Source organism: Strigops habroptila, chromosome Z (genome assembly GCF_004027225.2).
Source record: "Strigops habroptila isolate Jane chromosome Z, bStrHab1.2.pri, whole genome shotgun sequence".
Classification (NCBI taxonomy): Eukaryota; Metazoa; Chordata; class Aves; order Psittaciformes; family Psittacidae; genus Strigops; species Strigops habroptila.
The window spans coordinates 83,692,020-83,708,618 of NC_044302.2; the positions used below are offsets into that span (position 1 = coordinate 83,692,020).

Here is a 16,599-nt window from a genome sequence, read left to right on the forward strand (position 1 = left end):
GTCTGCAGAACACAGTCAAGTAACTGTATTTCTGGCCCATAACTGCTTGGAAAGAAAACTTTCAGTCTGTCTAAAGATGTCTTCACAGCATATGCGTTGTTTCTGGGTGCTGTTAAAATACAAGTTCCTGAATAGTACTGAAAGATCTGTTGCAGTTGATTGTTTCACTATGGCTTAAACCATGACACTAGTTTAGAGGATTTCATGTTTTTTCCTATTGTATTGTCCTAATGTGGTTTGTTTCTTTTTATGTATGCAGAACCAAACGTACAACAGCGTGATTGGGGCACTGTACATTACAGGTCTGCCCTGCCCCAGACATGGCACAATGGGAGCAAGGCCTTTCTGAATATGCAGATAAATAGTAGCTTTTAAAGAAGTAGAAACCTAAAGACATTTAGATTTTTAGCTTTTCCACAGAAATACCCAACAGCGGTATTCTGGGATCGTGTCTGGAGTTCCCGGAGAGATCTACCACTCTTCTCCACCATTTTCAATCACCCTTACAGGAAAAACTACTGGAAGAACATACACCCCTGTGCCCCCCTTTTTTGGTTTTCTTTTTGTGAAAGGTATGCTAGATGACAAGCTAGCATCTTTACTGCCAAGAGTTGTGCCTTCAAACTAATGAGAACAGGCAAAATTGTAGAAAACTGGAAATAACAGGTCTTAGATTTAATGCCTTTGTTTGGTCTGGGAGTAGGATTTTGGCTTCAGGATGTTTGCATGAGAAGATTGTGTAGTGTCAGGATGGGCAAGTGAAGGCAGCACAATGCTGTAGTTATCCAGCTAAGAGAAAATGAATTGACGAGAGGTTTGTGCAGTCTGTGCACAGGCTGCTGTTGCCATGGGGCACAGTCACTTGTGAATATGCATCCCTCTTACCTGTGGTTGTTTGAGCCTTTATTTGAAACTGGACTTTTGAAGTTGTTTGGCTGGTTTATGATGAAGATCCTGATGTCAGTATCTCAGAGACAAACTCCTACACATGTTGTGGCAGTAAGCAGCTGGGTGAAGAATAGTCAATCCCACAGGTGCCCTAGACAAGGAGGGGACTTCAGCATGAGATGCCAATGCTGTATCGAAAGCCTTGCTGTGTGTGTGAGACTCACCTTGTAAGTGTAATGAGAGCAAGTTGGGTTGTTTTTTTGTTTGTTTGGGTTTTTTGCTTAAATAACTTACACAAAAATAAGCTATTGACATGTTTGTTTAAGGATGGTTTGAAACTTTTCCCCCCCCCCTCCCCCGCCCCATCAGTCGTGCCTTAAAGAGTAGCTTGTTCCAGCTTGTTTTCCTGCCTTTATTCTCCAATCAAAAATATTTGGCCTGGCCTTTTAGTTAAAAACATAAAAAACCCCAAGGTAGACTCTCTTTAAAAAGCCTGGAGTGTTGCTCTTATTGACCTTGGCAAAAAGAAGATGCTTTGAAACTTAGTAAGAGGAGGATTTTTTTCATTAACCTTTTATAACTCACTACATGTGTTTCCAGACACAGCTTATGATGTACCAGGTCCTAGGGAGTAGCAAAGAAGGCAGGGTGACAATCTCCATGACAGAAGGAGGACAGCGCATTCCCTTGATGCCCCATTTCAGTGAGGGGAGGGCAGGTCAGCTGCTCGATTTCATCTCTCCCTCTCATTTTTTGGGTTTGTCTGCCTTTTTCAAAAGTCTCTTGTTTCTGTTGATTTCTTCACAGTTTTAATAAACTGTGGCATGCTACAGGAATTCATCCCAAGTACTCCTTGTTTATTTCTCTACAAGCCTGCATCAGAAACACCTTGTGAAAATCCAAGCTTTCTCCTGGCAAACATGGGGAGGTTTTTTCAGCAAAAACAAAAATGAAAACTTAAATACTGTAATTAAAATACACTGGATAAGGGATGCAAACAGTCTATAAACATTTCCCAGTCTTGCAGTATAAATAGTGACAGAGTAAGTACATTGCTCCTTTAGGTAAATAAAGAATAATAATAGTAAGGGAGTAATGTTTTTACTTTTTTAGTCTTTGTATAACACTCTGTGTACATTCTTTCTTCCTTTGCAGATTACTTTTAGAAGTTTTAAGGTCATCCAGTGAAAAGTAGTTGATTTTGGATTTAACATATTACATTATTGTGTAATTACTTTTACTGGCTGTACTGCTTGGACTGGGTTGGTTAGTTGATGTCTGTTGCTTCCAATTTGGAAACACCTCTGTTTGGTTTTTTGCTAAAATGTTTGTGATTTTTTTATTTTTCCTTTTCCCTTCTTATTTACAGCAAGCTGGGACCTACTGTATCTGTCAGAGTAAGAATACATACAAACTTAAGGGGCATTTGATACAAGAATTGGGTGACAGAAGCTTCCTCTTAGCATACTTAAAAATAAAAAGTGGTATGTTCTAATAGTCCCTTGAAAATTTGATTTATTACCAGTTTATAAGTTCTAAAAAGATTTGGTGGTTAGAATAACGCATGTATATCTTTTGTGTTACGTTAGCCTGAAGAATTTGACATTCAAACGTGCATGAATTAGGTTATTTCTGGACCTTCTGTTGGAGGCAAACAGGGATGGGGTTATTTTCTTCGCCTGGTCACCTCATCGGTCATTACAGGTGCCTCTCTATGTAGATAAGGTGCTGAAGCAGAACAGTCTTACCCTTTTGCTCATCCTCACAGTTGCTTTCCCAGTTTGAGTAAACAGTGAGCAGGGTCATGCTTTTTGATCTATATTAAGCCTCTCCTCCTAGAACTTGACAGTTGGGCTATAAAATTAACACAGGAGCTTGGAAAAATGCTGCTGTCAACAGAATGCAGTTCGTTTATTCATATATATAAGCGAGAGGCAAAAGAACTCCATAGGTGATAGCTACTGTTATATTTTTCTTGTTTTCCTGCTGACTTCCTATCTATTTGCTTATGTGTGGGTTTGTATCACTGTGTGTCTGGGTCATCCTGCTGGTTATGTGAAAGAACCTGAATTACTCTTGTTTTTAAAATCAAATTCAATTGAGCAGCCCCTCCATCATACACAAAAGCCATTATTAGCACAGGTCATTTATGTGTTTTCTCAAAGGTCTATAGCAAGGAAAGGTGTATGGTGAGAGAGCAAAAAGCTGAAAAATTAGGTGGGCCAGGAATACAGAGGCTTTTCTCCATCTTAACAATTATCACCACAGTCAAGACTTCTGTACATTAGTAGCCTGTGTAATAGAAAATATTAAAAATACGGACTTGAAATACAATTATAAATAAATATAAATGTAGATGCAATATATAACTTGCAGCTTAACTTTACATGAAGGATTTGTGCCCAAAGCTTGTTTAAATTACATTCAGTATTAAATTGCATTTTCTATGTCTGGACAAGTATTTGATCTGCTCTATTCATTTGAGGCTTTTTGTGCTCTTAGTTTAAGAGAACCCTTGCCAGTATCACCCCATTCATGGGAGTACCTCAGACAATCAGAGAAGAGGATCAAATCTGGAGCGTTTAGAAAAGAGTAATAAACATACTAAGGTGATGAAGAAAGTGAAGACATTGTTTCATTTTGTCAGTAAATAGAAAGTGTGAGAATGTATAGGTTTTGCTAAGACAATCAAGGCCCTGTCAGCACTGATATTTCTGTGGTTTCTTTTTTCCCCAATTATTTTGAGCCTTTTAAAATGTGGATACAGATAGTGATACAGCATGGGACTACAGTCAGTGTTAGGATCTCAGGCAGTATATCACTGATTATTGGGCACAGACACTTGCATTAGCTTTTACAGTGTCTGTGTAAGAAAACAGCACATTGATTTAGCAATGTTCAAAAAGCTCTAGATTGCTGGTATTCCAAAGTGATATACCCTTTTTCTTGGCACAGAGTTTCCATGCAAAAGAACATGCATTAGCTGATTCTATAGATGTCTCATTGGCACTTTTTGTCAGTGTCTTGATAATTTTCTCTCTGGAGAATGACTGTTATACTTCTGAAGTGCAATATCTCAGTATTTCAGGATTTGGGAAGTCTGAAAGTGAAATATCAGCTGGTTTTAAGGATATTTGTCTGAAATGTGAAGCACAGATATAACATCTTTCTTATCTTCCTGAAACAAAAGTAGGGAAGGGCTGCTATTTAGGATGATATCCATTCGCAGTTTTACATTCAGAGCTATTTGTCTGTTTTCCTTTAGTCAATATTTTTACTTTTCTTATACACGTACTCTGTCTGGCAACAAATGGCAGTTTCAGACCCCGGGGACTACTGGAATGCTCTGAGTACGTAGTGGTCCCAGGTGGGAGACGATGGACTGACGGGCTGGAAGTATTAAAAAAAAAAAATAATTTTAAAAAGAAATCTGAAGACTGAAGCTGCTGGGAAATAGATTTGCTCAAAAGAGATGTAGGGCTTGACTGTATCTCTGCTTTGAACCTAATCTAGACTGCATGAAAACTATTGAGGAAACATAAAACCTTACCAAAATTGTATCAGTGGATAAAGCTTTCTCTTCAGGAAAAGCATGAGGGAGAGAGCAAATAGACAAATGTTTGTTGGGCCCATTGTGTGCTGGTGGAAAACCTGTATGGATCACACCATAGTTTGCATTGTGACAATCTGGGAGTAGAATTGAATGTTTTCCTCCCCATAAGTATTTTCTGTGGTCTGTAAAAACGTTTTTCTATTTAAGTTTAGAAGCTGTTTCTGTGAGTTAATCATAGAGGTTTATGCTTGACATTTACTATAGGTCACTTTAGAAAACTTCTGTTAATATTAATGTTGGTGACTGACCTTAATAAAATTAAAACTAATGAAAATTAAGTCTTTCTCATCTTAAATAGTATTTCCTAGTGTGTTTTATAAACTGTTTATATTTTGTTCCTTACTGAATTTTAAGTTGAGTGAATTCTGAAATGTATTTTAAATAGTGGCTCTAGACTTGTTGGTATTCATAGTAGACACATCTAAACATAATTAATCCCCTTTTGGCAAATACCATGTTCTGTAGCTGAGCTAAAGATACTCTTTGCTATAGAGCCTTAGGGATTACACCTGAATTTCATTAAGGAAGTCTAAGTAATATCCAGAGGAATCTCCCCATGTAGAATTGCTTTGGACTGGTTGGGACAAGATGTGATGCAGCTCCCCCCTCCACCTCCTCCACCCCCCGAACCACTTGTATTGTTTGCTTTTTGTAAGAATAAAATTGTATTAAGATGAACAGGATATTGTCTGTGAATAATTCAGAGAGCGAAGACAGATCTATTGTGCTGGAGTCGCATTTTCAAGGCACGATATGTTTTATAAGTTTGGAGGTTTTTTTAACTAAAATTGGAAGATTTTAAATGAATATGAAGAGTTGATATACAATACAGGATGCTGGGAAGTAGATTAATTATAAAAACACCAGTTAAAGCTTACTCTGCTTAGGTGACTGAAAATTCATGGACCTTATTCAGTTGGTCATTTAATGGTCTAGTTATCTTCCAGAGAAGAACTTTGATACTATAGGCTTTTCCCAACTGATTATTTGTTTACTATCCATTTTTCCATAGGGTAGGCCCCTGCTCTTTCATTGTCTGTTTCTGAATAGAAAAATTAATAGGGGAAGGATGTGAAAATGCTTAAGGCTTCTAGTCTATGTTTCATTTTGCTTTATTTGGGGAGAGTGAGTCATGGTCTTCTTAGGAAAAAAAGGAAAAAGAAAAACTAATTTACCTGCTGCTGTGCGTAACAGAGTCCACTTTAAGAACTGAGTTACATATGACAGGTGTTAAAAAAGAATATTGCATGTGCTTAATGTCCTGCCAAAGTAGAAACATGAGAGGAAATTTTTGTCTTATCTTCAACTAAATGCTTGACACAGATTTAGATGTATTTGTTATTAATCTTTAGTGCTGCATTTTTTGCTTTGTGCCATATACATTCTGTCCTGGGATTTTGCGTTTTAAACTTGGAGAGCTGTTGAAGACCAATAGATCAGTCTGTTGGTCTTTGTTGGAGATCACTCCAAAGCTTGAATTATCTTGATGCTTCCTTTCTCACAACCCTTTTCTTCACAGTATAGAACAACTTTTGTCTTTGTCACAGTTTCCTCTTGAGAACAGAGTTCCAAAACTGCTTAAGCTTGCTCACCAGACATTAAAGTACCTGGATTTGAAACTTCCAAACAAGTTTCTTTTCTGGGAACACTTAACTCCCGGTGTTTGTCAATTTGTTACAGCTTGGACTAGACACAACTCTGGGATGATAGTTGTGGAAATGTATTCCTGCAGGCAAGACCTTTAAAAGTTTACAGAAGGATTCCTGCTCTGTTTAATCATAGAATCAGAATGATTTGGGTTGGAAGGGACCTTAAATATCATCCAGTGCCAACCCCAATGCCATGGGTAGGAACACCTTCCACTAGACCAGGTTGTTTAAGGTTCTAACTAGGTCAGTTTAAGGCTTACGTAGAGAAAACATTTTTTGACAATCTTAGCTTTCTGCTGGATTGGCCAGGAATTCCAGACTGTCATGCAATAATGAATTTCCTGACGTTAAGCTGATTGCTTCTGTAGCTAAATGGATTTTTTTTTTTCTTCCCTCTGAATTAAAATGCCTTGCAAAAGTATATGTGGCAAATAATAAAAGTTTATGTAATTCAGAGCTCTGTTGTAAAAAGTGAGATAATGATAGTCTCCTGAAGACTAGGTTGAGCCCTGTTTCTATCTAGTAATGTACATGATGTTTCAGAGTTACGAGGAGTTCTATACAATTAGTTTTCCTAAGTTGTTATCTTGATAGATAGATTTATTACCAGTAAAACAAGTTCACATTAGAAGTCCTTCATGTTTAAACAACTTCTGGCATTTCTACAAATGTCTTATAAGAACTTTACAAGATGAAGACTTATAAGGGTTTTGCAGGCTAATGACTGACTATTATAAGGGATTTTTCCTGTTGTTTTACCATGAAGTTGATGTCTGAATTTTTTCAGGGAAGTGCAAACTAGCTGTAGTTTTACAGTATTTCAATATTAATGTTTCCTGGTTTGAACAGCTCTCACTTACTTCCAGCAACTTCTATTTACTTCCCTTCCTGCAAAGGAAAGGTGGAAAATTGGAGGCAGTGTTTTGCTAGCTCCTTGAAAAGTTTTGGAGACTCGAGCACGTTATAAGCCGTTGAAAATTGTCATAGTCTGTCTAGCTTTTCCTTTGTACAATGTGTTCCTGGATTCCTGCCAAAATCGCTAAGCATTATTAGCACAACACTTGAACCATCTTAGTGTCTTGCGTCAGTATGACACACACAATTTAAACTCCAGACAGGACGCAGATAAAATAGTGGTGGCTGTGGCTGCAGCTGCTTTCCTCTCTTTAAATACCCTTTGGCCCAGACAAAGGTGTCCTGGAGCAGGTAATCAGAAAAGCAGGAGATCAGGTGTCATGTTTGCTGACTGATGTTAATAATTTGTGCTTTCATAATCACTTGTTACCGAGGAAGGAATTCTACCTAGCCAAGGCTACTCTGCTGTGAATGCTCTCTGGCATCCTTCTTCTTCTGAAGATGCCTGAACATCTTTTGAAGCCAGGAATAAAGCCCCAGAACAGGGGTTTCTCACACTGTTTTGCACTATTCATAACTCCCAGTGAATTCAACTGCCTTTGGAAATTGTGGGTTTCAGTGTAGGAAAAATCAAACTTCTGGCTTTCGGACTGGGTGGTAGAAAAGTAGATCTCTGCTGAAGAGCCATGGAGTGTCAGGCAAATTGTATGGTTATGCTTTCTTCATTTCATCTAGTCTACTCTTAGAGATGGAGAACTCGTTCTCCAGAGGCTGCCCACTTGCATAGAATCAAGGAGGCATCTTTACAGAAAATAGGATTTGATGTGTGTGATTATTTTGGTATCTTAATGGCAATTAAGAGGGCAAAATGTGGACTGCAAAAGCAGCCTTACCTCACATTTTCCTCACTTCTAATTGCTTGCTGTTACATCCTTATTGAAATTTCAGGAGCAGAGGATGGTAATTGGTGTGGAGTTGTCTGGTTAACATACAGAGGGACTTCACTGCTAACGGCTGTGGATTTGCTTTTAAAGAAAGTTTCGAATAGTGAGACAGATGCAAGATTCTGGCAGCTGGTTTGATGCACAGTCAATAGATACAGACAGCAAAGGAGTAATGTTCAAACCAGATTGGACCCAGGAGCAGCAGTGGGCTCTTGGAAAGGTTTTTTAGGTTAGAGGAAGAGGAAGCCTGGCACCCTGGATGGGTGTGTTCATTCACAGAGCACATGCCAGCTGGTTAGCTTGGGTTTGCAGTCCTGCAAATACTTTGGGGTTTTTTTACATCTGCAAATTCATGAAAATCCTATAGGCCAGATGCAGTGGTTTAATGGAATGGATGCTTGCCATATCTCATTCAGAAAAGAAAGCTTCAATGATCAGGTATGAGAGTTAGGACTGCTATGGCATTCCTAAGCACTTTAGCAGCCAGGTTGTATCATTTAGAAAACAGCCATTACAAAAATTCAGAAGCCTTTAAGAGTTCGGGGTGGAATGAGGAGAGCAAGAAACCGAAGCTGGACTGTAAACCAGCTAGATGTGAAATGTGTCTATTTCTCACAAAATGTAGATAACTAGATGAAGGTGAAGAGAATGAATAAACAGCAGATGGAAATCACGCAGACTGGAGGAGGCCAGAAAAATCATCACTTTGTCATTGAGTATGACTCCATGTATTTTTATTCAAGACTCCCCACATCATGCCTTTGAGCATCTTCTCTCACCAGGTGATGAAGAGCCTTACGATGATGTCCAGAACAGTTTTGTTTTCTGCAGTGCCTCATTTGTTGTCATGTTTGGAACATTTTTCCAATAAATGGTTTTATTTTTTGGCCTTACCATCCTCCAAGACTGAGTAATTGATTTCCAGCAGACCTGCTTTTTTCGTGCTCAAACTTAGGTTAGCATGTGCCAAAATAATAATTATGTGCCAGTGTCTTTTGAATTTGTTTATGGAGAAAGGCAAACACTGATTGTGTTGGTTTTTTTTAAATGTGTGTAGCAATATATTCAATTGTATATCTGAAACACAGGTAACCATTGCAATTCCATGTTAAGAGTTTCAGTGAAATGAACTCATTTTTCATGTAATGTTGATAATGCTGGTGGATAGGGATAAGACAGGGTGTTACATGACAAATTGGGTTATTTAGCAATAAGTTCATTTACTTTGGCTGGAGTTGGCTGGCTGGCAGAATTTCTTCTCCTTTGGAAAAGGTCTCCACAAAGCAAGATGTCTCTGCATCTTGCTTACCTGTTCTTTAGTTCTTCATTTGCTAAAGTGTGAAATTATGATTTGTTTTGCTTTCCCCTGGGTGTCTAGGTTTTGCTGTTTTCTATCTTAAAATTATTGGGATACCTGTCTCCTGATGGATTTATCTGCACAGTTGCACATGTTTTCTATCTTCATAGAACAGATTTAATGCACAGTTTAAGTTTAGGCTTAGCAACATAACTACTATATCAGAACCAGTGATCTCCTCTTACAAAGGTGAGGAAAAAGAACAATTTCATTCAAGACCTAAAATTCATGTGTTTCTGGAGTTCTAAATGCAGCATTTCCTAGATTAAAAAAGCAAGTTCCTTCATGCTTGTTGCTCAAAATAAATACACAAAAAACCTGGGGAGCTTCCTTTTTAATTTGGATGGAAAATTTGTATGAAGGAAAGGTAATAGTGAAAACCTTCAGAATAGGACAGAGGAATGATCAGTCTTAACATTTTCAGTACAAATGCAAGCATTCTGTAGATGAGGAGTATAGAAGAGTTTAGAGGACTTGGAATGCAGAATACCTGGCTCTACCCACAAAGTTGTTTCCAAAAGACCGAAGCATTGTGGTGGGTGATGTACCAATACAAGGGATGCCAATAAAGGTATCATTTAAGGCTTGTCTACATGGAGAAATAACCCAAAATATCTATGAAGGAATAGCTCTTCTACAGTAGCTCTCTGAGTGGATGTTGAGTGCCTTTTTTAGTCCACTTTGAAAGTGGATTAAGCTAAACCACAGAAAAGCTTTTACTAAGTGTCCACGGGGGAATTTGGATGGAATAGCTGTAGTACTTCCACATTTTCACAATGCCTTCCCCACACAGACAAGCCTCTACTAGCAATTTTGACCATTTCAAGGAGAATTTTCCTTTTGAGTTTGTGACAGCATACAGCGTTCAAAAAACTTCTAACTATATTTATGAAGTAATAAAGAGACAAAGGAAGGCTCTCAAAAACTTAATTGGCATGAACATGAACAGTTAAATATTCTGGTCACAGGATATTTAAACATTGACTATAAATTTTTATCTTATACTTGATAGCAGAATTCAGAGAAATCATTTCAAACTGTGCAGCTTTTGAGATCTGTATTTTTGGCCCAGAGGAGTCCAAAACTTTTTCAAATAGTGCAGGTGGAAAGTCAGGTTCTGGAATCCTTCAGCATTTAAGGCTGAATCTGAATAACAGAGCAAAACACATATCATGAACACAGCCAGAAACAGTCATCTAATATATTTTAGCACCAGCCTAAGAAAAGCGTTGTTTCATGTTTAATGCTCAAAAACAAGGTGGTGCTTAGCAGTGTCTTACCAGAAGCACTCAAACTGAACAGGATGCAATTTGTCATCTTTGTCACTAAGATCTTAACAGGTCCCTCTAATATTTAAAAACTTTGACTGTGAGTGCTTCAAAAATACTGTTTATCACTTTCATCAAAGAGGCCGTGTTAGGTAGCTGTATTATTCTGTTCTATCATTTTGCATGTTCACAAGAAGATTAATTTGCTTTAGAGTATAACTCCGTGTTTAAAAGCTTTCAACTGTACATACTGTATTAAGGTTTAAAATATGATTCACAAACAGATGATGGCATACTTCATTATGAATCCTTTTCAAAAAGTGGGTTAAATCTTAAAAGTGGGTTAATAAGTGGGCCTTCCTCTCTGCTTTGAAGGAACTTCCTTGTTAATCCAGAAGCACATTCCTATACTGTTCTCATGCTTTTCCCTGCTTCAAATGGGCTATTTCTACATCTTCTGCTGCAGAGAACTCATGTGCCAGTAAGTGCTTAGCACAAATGGAAATTGTTGTGGAGTATCTCAGTGGGAGAATGTGCCTTTTTAATGTTATTTACATTCTCAGCTCCTTGAGAAAGGTACAGACCCTAGCGCAGCCCATATGTTGTGTGCTGTATGAAAAATACTGGTGTCAGAAATGGGGAAAACCTGTGGGTTTTGCTGTTTTCAGTGTGTGACCTACCCTGGCTGAAGCACCCAGCAGCTCCCAAGAGGGCCCAGCAGCATGCTGTATGCAGTGCAGGCAGCAGGGTCTGTCAGGCTTCCCCCCCGTAGAAACCCCTCTGCTGCTACAGAGCCAGCAGTTGTTCTTGCCTACTTTTTACATGGTGAAATATTTATCCTCTGGTTTTGTTTGCAAAATAGTTCTGCAAAATGTATCACTTGTATATAAGAGCCAGTCTTAGCGGTAGGACAGGAAAGGCTATTAATGACTGGGAAATCGTCAAAGAGCAAAGCTTAGTAGAGCCAAAATAGTAAAGAAATTGATCCCACTCCTCCGCCAGTTTAGTCTGCATGTATTAGCTGAATGCAATGCTCTTCATAGTCAAAACAACATAGGCAGCTATAATAGATTAAAACTGCTTTTCGTCTTTTTCTTCTTGAAAGACCAAACTTTTCTCTTACTGTGTTTGTGACTTTACTTCAAGGACATAGGGCTAGACTTTACGGTTTGTTTAGCTATGAAGGGATGACAGACTAGGGGGGTGGTAAGGGGAGCTTAGTTTTGGAATGTAAATACATGTAGAGCTCTTCTCCTTTTGTTTAGCATCTCTTTAAACTAAGACAAAAAAATCAGTGAATGAATGAATAGCAGCATGGTGAAATACCTAAATGTTTGAGTTAAAATTTTTGGATGTTTGAAATCCTATTTGGATCCTTTTCCCAGATCGCAGTGCATTCATATGCACTCAGCAGGAAACTTCATGGAGATGCACATTTGGGCAGAAGGTCTCTGGCGGTGCCTTTTTCTTAACTTGTGTCTTTTCTTCTTTTGAAGAAAGTAATGGCTTAAGTCTGACTGAAGAACAATCTTTTTTGTATGTTCCTTATAAGAATTTACTTATGGTTCACAGATTTTACCCACCATCTATGCCCGCAGTCCTTTGGATTTAAAACAGCATATATCCCTCTGCAGACAACAGGAAACGCCAAATTAAAGACTTAATGACATACTGCTGAAAGAAGACAAAAGGTGACAAATTATAAAACAGCCAGCTAAACTTTTAAAGAAAACCCTGAAAAAAATCCCACATTCAAACAGCTTGAAAAGGATAAGGATATTGTTACACTTGCAGACATGTTAATAGAAATTAGACTGAATCATGCTGAATATAAACTTAAGCATTTAAAAAGAACTAATGGATTTGGAAAAAATAGTCATTTCTTAGAACAATAAAAATAGGCTTCTGAGTTTAAAAAAAAAAAAGTTAATACTTTGGTATGTTTTAAGCTTGTTACTGGTGACTAAACCTCAGACTCCCTTTTTGTAACTGTGAAACCACTGAACGTGTGACTTCTACCCTTTAAAAATTATTAACCTCTGTTACTGATGTAAGTGCAGTTGTGTTTGCTTTCCCTGCAGTTGCGCCCTGGCTGTGTGCTCCAGCCTGGCACCCTCGGGCTTGATTTACAATGGGTGGAGCATCCTTTGATCTCCTGTTGAGTCCTGGAGAGATGGTGGAAGAGTGAGATGAGTGAAAAAAGAGAAGTGAGAGGGACATACATAGATGAAAAAGGAAGGTGGCAGACCTTTCCTTTCTAGTCCCAGTGGCCTCAATCCCCTAATTTATTTAATCATTTTAATATTTACATTCTTTGATGATAAACATCTTACGTTTTAGTGTCCTTGATGCCATTAACTTAATTTTGGAATGTAGAACTTAGTAACTTTACAGGAGGTGCTGCTTCTGCTTGGGAAATGGGAAGAATGTGAACAATGGTTCAACTGGTAGTTTTGAGAACAGTTGTGTTGCATTTGCATTAGACCAGGTTCCCAGTTCACCTTAAGTGTTTGTATTTAAAGGGTTACCTACTCAGTCGGCTTACTGATACAAGTCTGAAATCAGATCAGAGGGAATCTGCCAGTAACTTCATTGTGAACGATCATCACGATAGGACTGTGGTGAATCTTTTTATTCCTATGCTCTTAAAATTGGGTTGTTTGGGGTTTTTTTTAATATTCCTGTCACTGCCACTGCAATATTTAGAAATTCACACACTCATGTGATTGATAAATGCTGTTGATGCGTTGGGGTTTTTTTATTTTTTTACACTTTGGGAAAAAGAGGAATGATTGCTTGGGGATTCCTACTGGAATCAAATTGCATATTAAGAGGGAGAGAGAGAGCTCTTAATTCATGATTCTACTTCTCATGAAAAGAAGTGTTTAAATAGGAACATTTGCAGGCCTACATGGAGTGTAATATTCATCAAACTCCATTTATGATACTGCTCACCTAATGTTCAAACAAGCATCTTCATCCTCTGTGTATGCTTCTATAATCAAAAGAAACTTGCCATAGATACATTTTTGGTTTATATATATATAGAGATAAAAAACCCAGTCACTTGCCAGTGTGCTGAGAATATTCTGACCAGCTTTATCTCCTTTTTATATATTGTCTGCATCCATCTGTTGTTTGTGTTGTTACACATGCATTGTAAGCTCTGGGGCTGAGATTCTGTTTTCTATGTGCAGCATCTATTGCAATGGGTAGAAGTCAACAGCTGTGCATTGGGCAATGCAGTAAAACAAAATAAGGAACGAGTAAGTGTGTGTGTCATTGTGGATGTGCAGCCCTGAGAAGCATCGTGGGATGGGCGAAATAGAGAAGATCCACCAAGTTATTTTATTTGGCATTGTTCTTGATATTATGAGAAGCCAATTTTATTTCTTTGGTTTAAAGTTGGACTGAAACGTTTACCTCACATCTTCCCATATGGAAAAAAGTTTGCCATTGCAAAAGCACTGCTTTTTGACTGCTTTAGCAGCTTGAAACTTACTTGATTGTTAGTTGAGCTTGCTTTTATAAAGTGTCTCAAAGTCATTTTGCGGTTCATCTTTTAATACAGTGCTCCTCAACATGGTTTTTTAAGTCAAAGTGCTACCTAGTCTGTTTAAAAAATATGTGGAGAGTCAGGCTCAAAATGTAGTCATTGCTTGATGGTCTGTGCTCTCGAGGGTGTTATCCAGGCTAGTTTTGAAGAACTGAACAGCCACATTGTATTTATGTGCATCGTAGGAGAAATACAGATTTGTGAACTCTCTTGGGCTGAAGCTGAGTTGTAATAGATGTTTGTACAGCATATCATGCAGTGGGGCCCCAGTCTCTAGTGGGGTTTGCAGATTCTACCATGATAAAAATAATAAAGGAGAATCTTCTTGAAAAGATAATTTAGCCTCAGGGTGTTGCCTTTTTATGAAGATATATATACACAGACATTCATATACATATATCTATACACACACTGAGCTATTTAGTCATTAGCAGTTCAGCCAAAATTTTTATTTTAATACCTATGGAACCATTAAATCCTCATTTGAAATGGAGGAAATGTTCAAATTGAGAAAAATACTCAAAATTTAATTAAAAAAAAAAAAGCAAAGATGAAGTATAGGAACTGATAAAAAAAAAGAAAAGTTTGTTTCTCTTATTCATATGACAAAAAGTATTAATCCAAGTATTCTCTAGTGATTTGCAGTATCTGGTAGAAATGGAGCAGCAGCAAAAGCCTGGAATATGATCTTGCAGAATAAATGAGTAACACGAACAGTATTTAGCAAGTGAATTTTAAGTTTTAAAATGTAGGCTCTCTTCTTGTATAGTTCTGCCAGAAAGCAAAAACAAGGAAAAAATTGGTAATGTTGAACAGATCTGAGACTGGCAACAGTGAAAGCAGTTTCCTGATGATGAAGACTGCCTTCTCACAGCAACAAGGAAAAGGCCACTAATTCCTCGAGAGGGAGACAGTGAATGTAACTGGATGTGAGGTGGTTGGTTGGCATGGCATGGAAGAAAGGGAAAAGAGATGCAGAGAAGGAGTAACAGGATTAGGGCTGTTCCTTCTTTAGGACTACCTTTCCATTTGTGGTTGGAGGAAGACGAGAGCCAGCTGTTGGCTCACCTGGGGTTTTGAGAAGCCTCTGGCTCCTAAAATTAAACTTCATGGGTGTGGAGAACATCTTTTTGTTACATTTAGGTACTAGCAAATAGAAATAGTTTGCAGGTTCTGCCGAAAAACAAATAATAGTCACACCCAGAGCTAATTTTGTGTTAAAGGAAAGTACATTCTTTATGAGCAACTTCAGGTACAATGTTCCAACCATACCACCATAAAATTAGCTCGCTTTACAGCTATAGTTTCTCTTGATGCAAATATTATTTTAAACTTAGTTTGGAGTCTGTGGAGAGTGCATGGTGGTTAGTCCTAAAAACTGTCCTATGTTTATGCCTGGGAGCTGGTTGTGCAGTGTGTTACAGCTGTGACTTCAAAAGCCAGTTTGCAGGAGGGGGAAATGGTGGTTTTACTCTTGTGCCACTTCAGCCTCGGGTCTGAACTGCCAGGCTGACAAAGCTGCTAGTAGTCATGGTAGTGTCAATCAGGGGTTTTGTTTCTTTATTACTGAGAATGCCAGCTATTCCAGAAATTAAGCAAGACCCTCAATTAAATTAGTACAGGCTATCAAACTATCATCAAATGGCATCAACTTTTAGTGAGATATGGTCAGAATTATCTTCTGCAGTGAAATCCCTACAGGCATCGAAGGAATGGTGCTGTGAAGAACAGACCTGCCACTGGCAATGCTCCAGCCCTGCAGATGTGAGGCGGAGGAGGTTCTGCAGGATTAGGGGAGTGGAGAATACACTCTGTTCAGCCTGAAAACTCTACTCTGATTTACAATCTTAGGTTGCTGAATATGGGTAGAAGGTGGCAGAAACGAAGCATAGTTCGTGAAATTGTTTAAGCAAAAAGTGATAGCAAAAGATTAAAAAGGTGAAAAAGGTTGAGCCATGTTTCCAGTCATTTAGAAACTAATCGTAGTTCAGCATATGTATAAAAGGGCTTGTAACCTCTGAAAATACTTAAATAAATAAAAATCCATGATCTTAAGACCAGCCTCATGAAAACTGTCAAATGTGTTTTGAATAAATGATTTTAGTGGTTGGTTTGCCATGTATTTTTGATGTTGTTGAAACACAACTCTCTTGTGGTGCATGGAACATTTTAAAGTGGTTTATCACTGTTATCTTGGCTACCACTGCTATTCTTCATTGAGCCAGTGGGATTCTTCACCACTCCACTAAAGTTTTCTAACCACTGAAATGCAGCATAACACAACACCTAACCAAACATCTGCAGCTTACCCTACTCACTTCTTGAAATGAAGAGCCCAGTTCCTCACTGCCTTGTCTGATTTTCTAGAACATGGGCTGTTTTTTTGTTTGGTTGGTGATGTGTTGTTTTGTTTTGATTTTTTCTTCCTGGTGTTGGGTCTATGGCACCCTAAATACAGCAAAGTTAAAA

General features: G+C 38.1%; 1 protein-coding gene across 7 annotated transcripts in view; it reads left to right on the forward strand.

Moving 5' to 3' along the window:
- Positions 1 to 16,599, forward strand: part of ARL15 (ADP ribosylation factor like GTPase 15) — a 214,136-nt gene that overhangs the window by 128,266 nt on the left and 69,271 nt on the right. Inside the window, exon 6 of one of the 7 annotated variants that reach the window (XM_030511774.1) lies at positions 12,147 to 12,265. The exons of 5 other annotated variants lie outside the window; for them this stretch is intronic. In XM_030511774.1, the coding sequence (XP_030367634.1) occupies positions 12,147 to 12,230 (84 nt within the window). In that variant the 3' untranslated portion in view covers positions 12,231 to 12,265. Of the gene's footprint in view, positions 1 to 12,146; positions 12,777 to 16,599 lie in introns of those variants that run through there. One more of the 7 variants, XM_030511773.1, reaches the window with a different exon arrangement.